This window comes from Heptranchias perlo, chromosome 29, assembly GCF_035084215.1.
Source record: "Heptranchias perlo isolate sHepPer1 chromosome 29, sHepPer1.hap1, whole genome shotgun sequence".
Taxonomy (NCBI): Eukaryota; Metazoa; Chordata; class Chondrichthyes; order Hexanchiformes; family Hexanchidae; genus Heptranchias; species Heptranchias perlo.
The window spans coordinates 23226388-23239402 of record NC_090353.1 but is presented as its reverse complement, the minus strand read 5'-3'; the positions used below and the strand labels follow the sequence as shown (position 1 = coordinate 23239402).

Sequence of the window (13015 nt, the reverse complement as noted above, 5' to 3'; positions counted from 1 at the left end):
GATGAGGGTTCTGTAGTTTCAACTTCAGGAAGGGGACTGTTATTTTTCAGTATTCTACATTTTCTACAGGTACTTGGAAAATATTTGTACAGTTTATATTACATCTGTAGCAAAATTAAATACATTTAGTGTAAGGTGATGTTTATAACTTCAGGTAACTTGAGGTGATATAATGCCAGCAATATTGCTTGCAAGTGGAAATAGCCATAATGCATTAGGCCTGATCTGTTCTCAGTTAGTTAATCTTATAATTACTGATCATTATTGGCCTGTGTTGTTTAGTTATATAAACTGTAATGGGATCCTGAGATTAACCTTTTATTCCTGGTCCAAAGTAACCTCTTTGATCTAAAATATGATGAGAAATATTGTGAATTGTGAGCACTTCTCCATTATTCTGAAGGGATAAATCATTCACTCTTCTTCTGAGGGCAGCAATTAGCTATCCGAGTTATATTCCCTAAAGGGGAAAACTCTCACCCTGCCACAAAAGGCCGAGCTTGGAATAACTTCCATTCACCTCTTTCTTTCTTATGAACAAGCAAATGAAAGTCATAGACAGGGGTGTCCCACAGTCCTGACCTCCTGAAGAGAAAGACATTTCCCATCCTGCCCCTGACTGGAGCTATTAATGATTTATCATTGTTTCTTCATATGATGAAGATTCTGTTTGAGAAGCCTTAGCTGGAAAATGTAATCTTCCAGGCCCAAAAAAACAAACCTACTAATGTTCTCAAGCTAATCACATCTAACTAATGAAAATGAGTAATCTTAGTGATTTCAGGTAGAAAACTTTAGGACTGGGGAGATTTTGAGAAGGGGGGTAAGAACCAGCCAACCAAACAATAGCAGATTCATCAAACTGAGGCCCTCCTTCACCCTGCTCAATGCAAACTAAAGCTGAAGGAGGATTAAAAGTTATCTAAAGGTAAAAGAGACAGGTGCAAATAACAGTGAGCAGGGACAGAGAGTTTACTTTGACTGATTAAATCCAAAGTAAACTGCACAATTGAAACAAAGAATGTATTTCTAAGTACAGCTGCTAATTTCTATTGCAGTTGATGTTCTGTATCAGTTATGTTGTAGTCTTTGTAATTCTGCTGTCATGAATTAGGGCGTTCAGCTATATGCCTATACATGTATACGCCTACTACAAGAAGTTTTCTAGAAGCAATGGCATTCAAGACAGTGAGTAAATAGAGTTTTTTTGACAAACTACTATTTGACAATCTGTTTGTGATCCTATTATCAGTAGAATAAAATGGATGTCGTGGTTTGTTAGAATACTTTTTAACCTTTTTTGGCCTGGATTGAACCCAGACAAGACAGAGCGATAAAGGTCATCTTGGTCTCTCTGTGATGAATGCTAAAGGTCCAAAATGAAATGAGTCTGATCACACTCAGTGTAGGTCTCAGTGGAGAGGACCAAACTGCCTTGGAGTGTACCTCTAATTGGCACTAATTTGATAGCCTTGCCCAGTTGGAACACAAAAGACGTGAGGCGGAGCGATGCACAAATGTCAAGCCAGTGCAGTAGGGGGAGCTGTTGTGACACTAAGGCGGAAATACATTGTAGGAGCAGTGAAATGGGACCTCAGAATTGCAACTGAACGCTGTAATAGGGAACCTGATAAAGCTTCATACTGTCTCAACCACAGGCGTAAGCATTCCATTCCCCGGTACTGTCATTCTTTACCTTAAATGAGCACCCATTAAAAACAGAATCAATAATTAATGGATCATCAACATTATTTGTACTTCACAATTGAATCCTGTGCACCATCTGTGACTTTCTGTGATAGTATTTGTAAAACAATCTAAAGCCATTACAATTTAAAATAAATTCAGGAAATATTTTCACTAATTTAAATAACATCTGATCTAAAAAATGTATATTATTATATCTTAACTAAATTAAAACAACTGAAACTTGCCATCGAATTACGCTGCAATTTCTACGTAATAAGTGGCATCGGAAACGAAACAGATTAGCAGAAGCATTGTATTGATGTTATATTTTTATGTAGTTTTACATGCTGGTACATATTAAAATAGCTCTAATACAATCCGAAGGCCCAATAGCTAAAATAAATAATTTAAATAATTTCGAGCAGTCGTCACCAATTTAAGTAACAACTTAGATAGGCCGAGAAAATATTATATTTTTTTATGTTTCATTTGTTGCAGATCTGCTGGATCCTCTCTGCTGTTAATTCTAATACCGCCTTCCTATATTTCATTGACTCCAGGCGAATACTTGAGTTATCCTAGTAAGGATTTCACAATGCATTCGCTGGCTGCATTCACAATGCTTCATTTCGCTATGTTAAAAAAAATGAAAACCCAAACGCGTCTGCTGTGGTTTCGCGTAATTTTTATAATCTTTGGTTGAAACTCCTCAAAAAAACCGAAAAGAAATTTCTAAAAAAAAGACTGTTGGTGCTAAAGGATGAGAACTTTAACAATAAGCAGCGGGCTATAGAGAGGGTATTTATTGGGGGTGGCTGTTCGGAATTAAAATGTTAAAGTAGGAATTAGGTATCACACCAATCTCAGAATTCATACTTTGCCTGTGTCAATTTGTCACTGCTTAGCTCAGTGATTATATAGAAATATAATGCGCCAGTCTTAAAATACTTACGAATTATATATAAAGATACACAGACAGTAGAGAATTATTTTGAGTGTAGATTGGCATTTAGTAAAATCTTATTCTGAGGTAGACTTTGTACAGCTTTCCGAGAGATCATGCCCCAGTTCTTTAATAAACCTAGAGATCTGGATTCAGGCGAGTCTATCGACCTCATCCCTCTCTCCAACTGGAAATGTTTTAAAAAGTAATGTTCATTTACAAATATGAAATATGAAAGTAATATTTCATATTTGTAAATGAACATGAAAGTTGGATTTAATAAAGTATTAAATTGTAATTCCCAAAACCACACACATCCCAAAAAACGTATCTAAATACTTCGTGGTAAATAAAATTTCATAGAACACCAACTATTCCAACCTTTTTCTCGCCGTCTTAACTGGCACAACCCAGGCCCAATATTATGTCGACTTTTACCTGGAGCCTAAGAGTGTCTGTCGTTCAGCGCAGTGTCGATTCGCTATAGGTGGTTTTGAACAGGACAATTCGTCCATTTGTCCCGATTTAAGATAATGGAACTGGGGTCAGGTTGGACTAAATAATAAAGTTCAATTTTGATACTTGCACAATGCGAATAGTTTTGAATGTTTAACCACAGACGAATCTACAAATAAAAACACACGGAAAACGCCTCAAGCTTTGGGTTGTAATTACAAATCGATTTAAATGTAGTGTTCCCATTTCTAACCACAGAAACTGGTCACTGCTTTCTGGAGGTAATGCTCGAATATCAGATTCTGCTTCCCACCCTTATTAACACAGCCTGATGAAATATTAAATATCTAATCTGAAAGTGCAGCTAATTTTGTATGAAAACTACAGGATTGTTTTGTTGTTCCAAAGGTGCTTATTGCTTTACAGCCAAAATGTGCTGGCGTATCCTTAATATAAAATTATAGTTGTTTCTCTTTCTGGTACGGTAGAGGCAAAATTCTACTCGTTGCTTGTGTGTGTGCGGTACGTGGGTTTCTCTGGTAAACTGGTTTGAACTCAGCCTTTCTTGAGTGGGATTTGGAGATTGGGAGACAGATATGGGTCTCACTCGTGGCAATCACATGCTTTGGGAAATTAAAAATCGACACAAACCAAGTGGAGAAGAAAGTCAAAGCACGCACAGCCCACGCCGGATAATGGAGACAATTCCTTTATATGAGACGTTTGCTCAGGCACTAATTGATTTCCAGTGTATTTAGATCAGTGCTGATAGGCTTTCCTTAATGCAGACCATATGAATAAATGTTGGTGTCCCAGTTAAACTCTGCCTGTATCGGGAGGGCCTGAGCAGATGTTAAAAGGAACAGATTGCACAGCTCACAGGCTGGATCAGCGAGATTTATATTACATTCCAGATGTAAATAAGACAATGCAGAATTCTTGTTTTATTAATAAAACGTTAGTTCTAGTATTTTGTTTCAAAGAACAATAAGGATTACTTGATATACTGACCGGGATGTACTCCATAAAACCAGGAGTCACTTTTTCGCCAGAACACCATTTTGTTGCGGGTGACATTTTATATTATAACAGTAGGCGTTATTTTAACATGTAGAAATGAAAGGATACTGTACTGTTTTAGTACAGTTTATATATTTTATACTGCAACATATATAGAGGTAACCAGGCATTTATTAGTATTGTTTAACTCGGGCATCTGTGGGTGTGTCAGAACCTCACTTTGTTTGCTATGGATTGTTAGTTAGGATGTGCAGTATTATGTCCAAAGGACAGGATTGTGGGGCACATTTATAATTATGTTCTTGTTGGATTTCGAGTTCCAGTCGTTAAAACTATTAAGAACGTTTGTTAATATCATTATTATTTTTCAAACGTTCCTTCGTTTTTTTTAACCTCTCTGCCATGGGGTGTTTCATTGCCGTTGGATGATCGTCAATATTGAGTCACAAGGAGACTCACTAACGCTGTAGCTTTCAAGGCTGGATTGGTACAAACGTGTGACTTGCAAAGTAAGTGAGGAAAACGGTAGCCACCATTTTCGGCATCTTTAAACGAGATGGCCCTTGGAGGAGGAGCAGGAGGAGCAGTCTCTGACGGAAATACCTTTTCTGATTCATTTTACCTATGTCTTTACGGCGTATGAACTGTTCAATCCCGCTGTGTTGCTTACAATGGTTATCTGTGTTCAAACCACAAGATGACACTTGGATTGTGGCCAAAAAGTTACGAACACTCTACCTGTGTTTTTATTTCCCTTTGCCTTTTACATTCAGCGGGGAACAATTTGTAAATCAAATAAAAATGTTAGTCACTGGAGAAACTGCGTAACGCCAGGTCTAACAATGATGGCGGGTGAATCAGAATTTTATCTGTTGATATAATTGGGTCTGAGTTCGAAATGCTAATACGGTTAAAACGTATCTTAATAGCAGAAATCGCCACCACGCGTGCTGTAGCGTTTACAACAAGGTTTGCCTGTTGACAAGGCGGATTGGTTATTTCTGATCTCTTGTGCTCGCAGGAATTCTAACCTCAGTCCTTTCACCTCAATAAATCCGGCCCACCGTCCCAGCACTCCCAAACTCTCGACATTCCACACAGTCATTGCCGCGTTTCATGTATTAAAAGATTTAACTTCTTACCTTGCTGCTACAACAAAGGGAATTATGAAAGCCTCCTGGGTAATGCTAATAGAGTGCTCGTTAATCGGATTTTAACTACTTTATACGGCTTTTCCGTTCTGGTTAACAAAATGAGATTGGGTGCCGATTTTTAATAATTTTATTGCAGTTTAATTTAAAACGCGGTGCGCTCAGCCTGGTTTATGTCCTATAATGTTAGAAATACATTTGTTTTTACTGTAAAAGGAGCCCAGTTGAATCTGGTTTCATTTATATTCAGGTTGTATTTGATTTATAATGCCAGTTGTTAATGACATTACAATGGTGTGATAATATAATATTATCACTGTTAGCAATACAATATCAAACTAAATCATTAAGTGTTAACACTTCAATTTAGCTGGTAGAATGGTTTCTAACCGTTATCGATACCCGGTTTATGTTTACATTACACAACTGTTATTACCTTTTAAAATATATTTTAAAGCCAACACCCGAATTCCTGTCCAGAGTGCATTCCAATTTTCGAAACAATATTAATTTTCAATGCGAACACGCCGGAATATTCCCGACTCTATGAGAACACCGCGCGGTAAAGAAATACACGAACGGGTATCTAATACCGGTGAGGCCATTTCAGCATTACCATTTTCAAATCATACGTCTTGCCCTGTAAATTATTAATTCTTTGAGTATTATCAGCAAGAACATTATAATCTAACCCTCAAATAATCTAATCGCGAACTAATGTCCCTATCCACCCTGGTATTACTAATAATTAACGCCATTTATTTATTGAAGTGGCCTCTCAGAGTAAACTAGTCCTTGTGTCTTTCACTTTTCCAATTTATTCCAAACCAAACAACAAATATCCTTGTTTATTTGGGTTGTGGTGGCGAGGCGATCAGAGCGGGTGGTTACCCCATTCTGAAAAAAACAGCCAGAATCAGATTGTGTATGTCTGTGTCTCTCTTCACCCCCTGACTCAACTCAACTCGACTCGACTCTGACGCAGAGAATCGCATCTGAAATGTTTAATTTTATCTGTTCCATGTTGTTACTATTTAACTTTCGTTCCGGACCAGCCCGACTTCCACCAGACTCCTCCGAATGCAACAATTTAAGGCGAGATAACAAGCTCGCAACAGCGACCTTTGTAACAAATTCCAAAGCTCCCTCAGCAGCTGTTTGATAAGAGTCGGGCAAACCCCATTAATTGAGAATTTCAATATCGCGCCCTTCACTTAAGTTGCACTTAAAACAGACCTACATCCACCAGACATTCCGCCTGGGCCTTTCCAAACGGCGCTCTGTTGTTTTTTTGTTCTGCGGCGCATGCCGATGTAATTGGATAATTCCAGCTAGTTATGAATTGTATCATTCTAACGGAAGGAACGCCTGATAATTAATAGAATAAGAATCCCATTAAATGTTAAAAATAAAATCATTCCTGTCGGCTCCCAACATAAGATTAGAGTGTTTCACAATGTATAGATCAATATGCAAAGAGGGCGTTACTTGGATACATGAATATATTTATGCCTATATGCATATATAGTTTAAAAGGTCAGATTTGTCTCTTTAAGGGTTTAAGTGTTTTTCTTTTGTTACTTGTCGCTTTCCGAGACTAATCCATATCAGCAGCCTTGGATTTACACCGGTTATTGGAACTGCTTTAGCTCTATATAATTCTCATCTTGGTAACATATCGCAACAAATGGCAGATAGGTTGTCAAAAATAGTTATTGATTTGCTCTCTTTTTAACTACTGATGAAACTTCATCAATCGCAGGCGAGTAATCGAAAAGCCAAACGGCTCCTTTTTTTGGTGGGGTGTGTGTCTGGGGGGCGGGGGTATTTTTCCAATAGTTGTTGTGGCAACCGTTAGTCAATCAGGATGTTTTGATTCTTTGCAGAACTATCCTGCCGACACCGTCTATGCACAGGCTTAATGAACCGTTTTTAACGGTTTAATGCGTTCGAAACCCCTTTCTCTGTTGAACTAAAGCATCACTCCAGCTGACTGTCGTATTTCTACATTTCCGGGTTACCAAAAATCGGGACCTTCTAAGATCGCGTGTAGCGTGTGGTGATCTGCTCGTAAAAGTTAAAGAACTGCAGCCAGCAGCAGGTTTGATTTCGTTAATTGGAACAATAGAGATGTGTGGGAGAGAAGAATTTACTGCAGTGGGCACCGATCGGTCTTGTGGAAAGCTCAGTCGAGGTGGTTTGGGATTGCAGGCTTTTGATCACATTTGCGAGCAGAGTATGTCTCCCAGTAGCAAAGGCAAAGCTGCTGTGTGATCAATATTGACAGTTCAAACTGCACAAAACCAGCTCTGGCTGCACTCTCTCTCTCCCCCTCCTTCCCTCCCTCTCTCCCCACTGCCGCAACACTATCATTAAACACATCGCACTTCCTTAAACCTCCTCCCCCCCGAAAAAATGATATTTTTAACGCTGTAAAACCTGTTAAACTACAGCGCTGTTTGATAGTCCTAATCGATAATAATTTCACCTTTATAGATGCCCCCATTATTATTGTTTCAGACATGTATACACCAGTATGGACTGGATGCCTACATATGTAATTTATTTGATATGTACATATATAATACGTACCCTAGTAAATAATAGATGCACCTTTATATGGAGGATTTCCAGACTTGCAAGTGTTCTGGTATTGCTTAAGTACGACTTTCCTTTGAGAGCAAATATCTGAGAAAGATTCAGCATACGCAGAATGAGGAATATGAATACATATTATGGTCTGTAATATATGTTCGCATGTACATGGGACTGTACATAAAATACGTATTTGTATACAAATCAACGTATAGATCGGCCTGATGGGAATATTCATTCTGGTGTGTATCTGTATCTTTACCAACATCAATCATGACTAGAGAAAAGGTTACTGTACTATCTTTAAACAATTCTTAAAGGAAGGCTCCAAGCAATGTAGATATTGCTGTCTGCAAAACACAAATATATCTGTTCATTTTCGTTTATAAATTATACCAAGCTCGCCACTCATACAAACAGCCCACCAGCGTATAGTTCCAGGCACGAGTAACGCGTTAGAATCCTTTAAATAATTGATTATTAATCTGCAGTCCACAGACACGGGATAAGAAAGTGAAGTGGAAAGGGTTAGATCCGTATGCAAACGCCATTTCAGCGTCCAGCATGTTTATTGATCGTATATTTACCGACTCGCACAACCACATCAGGATGGGGGGTTCAATTAAGTAGCAGCATCAGTCCTGCTTTGTGCTATGTCCTGCTAGTGAGATCTGAGCAAGCTGTAGGGGAGGAGAGGGGATGGGAGGAGGGCAATAAATGGGGTACCTGAAAATGTGTCCCACTTCCTTCTTAATATCTCATGCAACACGTATATCTGAAGCTCTTCTGGGTGCATATTTACTAACGTCAGGGCTTTCTCTCAACACTGAGTATTAAAGCGCCATTTGGAGGGTTGTAAGACCTCCCCCCCCCCCCCCTCCATTTCAAACGTCTGTCATGTATTATCTATCGGATTTGTTGTGTGGCTATATCTATTGTTGGCGATGATACCATTATTTGCATAGACGCAATCTGAACCAAATATGTAGCAAAATTGCTGCTAAAAGCACATCCATTCGCCTTTAGTACGAATCGACCTACTCATTGACCAGCAGGATGCCGGATACACCTTGTGCTCTGTGAGAATCTAGAACTTTGTATTCATATTACGTTATGATTTAAATACTAGAAAATTGGCCTTTGGGAGGGGCACTGATGTACGAAGCAATGGTAACATTTGCAATCTTTATAATTGACGTGGGACGTTCAAATACACAATTAAAAAACACCTGTATTACCACTGAGCAGGTCAAATTGGAGCTGATATCATAAGAAAATATCTTGTTCGTTTTAAGCGAGTGTTTGAGACCTTACTCGAATTGCTCCTGCGACGATTTTTCGCACATCGTCTTCTTTTCCTTTACAAACCTAATGAAATCGTGCTGCTAAACGCATCGATCCTCCAAGGTGTCCCAATCGTTGCAGTTTAACATGCAAATGGACAATTACATCTATAATATCTGAAACTACCCCGACACGTTCATTTGTGATTTTTCTTCTCTGCATTCTCACCATATGTAACATTATCTGGCCGTGTAGTGCCGTTTCAAAATATTTGAACAACCCTAAAAATCGATTTCTTTGACTGTGATGAATTCCGAATTGTAATTCGAAGCTATTGATTTTGTGGTTTGAAACGCGAACAATTCTGACTCCCTTACTACTGGTAAAGAATCCTGGCTATTTCTACCTTTCATGTTTCTATCTTAATATCACTAGTAGGACATTGTGCTGACATTCCCAAGCCCCTTTATGATCATATGGCATAAAATACTCAAAATAAAAAAAATCACCAATTATTCTAGTACAAGTAATACGTTAAACAGCCCTGAAATATGTCTAAATCCCAAACCTGATCAGATTGTTTGTGCAGACATTGGGATAACAAAGAATCTTGAAGCAAGGATATCCTTTAAAGAAAATATTACACTGCAAGACTTTCACCATCGTTCAGCAAATGAGTATGCACTGGCAGCAGTGCACTCCACATATTTTAATAAAGTGGTTAGGCTATATTATGGCACAGAGGGTTTATTGCCATTTAATAGGAGATCTCAAAATGTAGTATAAGACTCGCCAAGTTCTATCAGCGCTTTACTAAGAATTTAACCACTCGAAAATGAAAAGCTGTCCTAAATGTTATAATTTTAAAAAATATCAGCGTTCAGTGGCTAGACTTTGTCTTCTTGTCAAACGCTTAATTTAAAATATTTTCATTTAATTTCTGTATGTGTTACTAAATCCAGTAACATTTCCCTCTATTGTGCTAATTTGTCCCAACTCTCCCATACTACATTTTGGAACAGAAATAAAACACAAACGCTCGATTGCGTTTAACAACAGAGACACTTAAAAAGCCAATTCAGGATAGTTTAAATCTTTATTTATCAGAGTCTTGTAAAACCAATGCAATCTGCATTACATTAACTGCTTTTCAATAGCGCATTGACTGTAACTAAAAGATGCCTCGATTCGCACCTAATTAAGGGCAGGTAAATTGTGGGACACGTGGCACCACATGGATTATACACCTGAGGACAGTACAGTATTGAAGATGTCCGTGCTTCTACTTAACGAGAAGACGTGGCTGAATGTGTCAGAGAGGGTACAAGAGATGGAGGGTACACTAAATACATTGTCACAATGACCACGCTAGGTGGCCCACAACTCATTTTGAAAGGCTATTAAAACATGCATGCCATTCAGTTTTGGAAATAATAGTTCATAGTACAAATACTATAGAATATAAATTATGTATTTCATATAAAGTACATGAAGCAATTGTAACTTAAATAAAACGTAGCGGTGATAATAATCCCTTTCAAATTTCTCAAGCTATTTTCTACCCAATAATCAAGATAAGATGTTAACATTATTTCTAAAAGCAAAACACAGCTGGGATAATGGGCACAATCCCTTTCTTTCAATGTGAATAACCTATTCTGCTGGAAACAAATTTTCTATGTGTTTATCAATACAAATCCACCAATGGACAGAAATAACTCCCTAGATATAATGTATATGGGAGAGAAAAGGAGAGAATGGGAGATTAAATATAAATTGGCCTTTCAATGTGATAGCAACAATGTTTGGGATAGGTATCACCACATCTACCTTTATATTTGTTAGGTAAATCTATTTCTGTAACAAATAAATATTACCATATTTACATATGCTAAACATGGGGGAGGGGGAGAGAAAAGGACAATAATGGGGAATCCCTGGGGAGCCTGTAGTAAAATAACGAGTGTGAGAGGAATAGAGAACACTGAGAATGTGTTTGTGCGCGTGTGTAATGCACACGCACACACACACACAATGTCAAATAGAAAGACAAAGAAATACAAAGCGATAAATAAAATAAAGGAACAAAATTACTGTACAAAGATTATGGAAAGACACTTTGAATCATTTCCTTCAATGTATATGAAGGGAAGTCATTCTGCATTCTACACAAAGTTTTCAGTATTTGTTGCATTTGTGTGTTTTAAGTTTGCATTATATGTTTTTAAAAAATAACGGCATATAAGGAAATCGACTGAAGCTCTGTATACTACCCGTCCTACCTGCAAGCCTTAGGGCAGACATTCTTTGGAATTCAGGCTCCTGAAGCCACTTCCACATCCTCCTGAAGGTCTCCCGGCCGGATTTGAGCTTACTCCAGGGTTTGGGGTTCCTCAGCAGGTCTGAGAGGGTCCCCTGCGACCGGCACAGAATTCGCTGTGCAAAAATGGCCTGGGGGATGCTGTAGCGCTTCAGCTCGGCTGTGATCCTCTGGGCCACCTCCTTGGTGTTGATCTCCTCCACTTGATTAGAGCTGTTGCCTTGAGATCCGGATACTGATGCCTGGCGATCGCGCTCAGACGAGAGCATGGAGCCGTTAGTTTGTCCATGGTGTTGGCTGTGATGATGCATCCCGTTCAGATGGGCCATCATTCCGGCTCCTGGACCCGCCAGCCCCCTAGCAAGGTGCTCGTCGCCCCTGGAGAGCATAGCAGCATGCGAATCAAAGCCATTCGGAGACAGCATCTTCTCGTTTGCCATGTGTCCACCGTACGGGGTCAGGGGCTGCTGAGAGTTGTGCAAAGTACCCAGTCCATTGGAGAGAGGGGACAACGGCTGGCCCATGGTCGCCATGTCCTTGTGGTAAGGGCTGTAGAGGTTGCCCATGGATGGTAAGCCCCTCTCGTCTCTCATGAGTGTGAAGCTGCCACTGACATTACCAGGCAATCTCTGGTGCGGATGGTGGTGGTGGTGGTGATGATGGTGATGAGGGTGATGGAATTTGTCAGACACCGTCGAGATCGGCGGCAGGTGCTGGAGGGGCGTCAGCGTGGTGTAAGTGCTGCTAAGGCTCATCCCAGGTGGGCTTTCACAGGACATGCTCATGGCAGGATGCAGGGGACCAGACAAGCTGTGATCCGGACGGTAATCGCCTCCTTCCAGGATCGAAGCCATGCTCGACACCATGGCAGGCCGGCCGTGGGAAGTGAGGTTACGGTGAGAAGCCTGGCGATTGTGGGGACTGTTCATCAGGTCGCTTGATTGGGTCACGCCGTGGATATTCCCAATATTTTCCATTGTAAGCTCCATGTTCGCTGCACTGGTTAGGCATCAATACCTATTCATCCGTTCGATCGAGCATTTTGTAGTCTCTGTTTCTCGAATTCAGTGCTACGGGTTCGCTCCGATCGCCTCTCTGACTGATGTGCTGGTCCTAGGGCTGATGTTTAACGGCTGCAGATTGGGGAGAGACAGAGGGAGCCAGAGTGTCAGTGCGCAATCTCACATCCAACCTTGACGTCAGCAGTCCCACATCTCATTACTGAACTTCCGGAGCTTTTCTCCTACCAATGCATTTACTTATAAAACTGGAAGTTTCAGATCACACACTACATGATTTAAATTATCTAAGGATATATTATAGGTTCAGCACTCTGATCTGATAACAGACTACCACACCTCACTTTAAACTCTATATATAGCTGTTGGCTGACGATTCTGCTTCTAATTAACCACAGCACAGAGCTATCTCTGGCTGGTTGATCCTAAGCAAATGACATTATACCTGAAATGAGTTGTATAACTGACAAGGATATCATTACGGAAAGAAACGTTTCATCCCTAACGTTTACTATGCCAGTTTGATATCTGAGAACAA

The 13015-nt window shown here is 39.6% G+C and overlaps 1 protein-coding gene across 1 annotated transcript in view; it reads right to left on the bottom strand.

Annotated features, from left to right (window-relative positions):
- The window catches only part of onecut3b (one cut homeobox 3b), an 89763-nt gene extending 77316 nt beyond the window's left edge, over positions 1-12447 (bottom strand). The window contains exon 1 of the mRNA XM_067968710.1: positions 11421-12447. Coding sequence (XP_067824811.1) covers positions 11421-12447 — 1027 coding nt within the window. The remainder of the gene's footprint in view (positions 1-11420) is intronic.
- Positions 12448-13015: the final 568 nt, after the last annotated feature.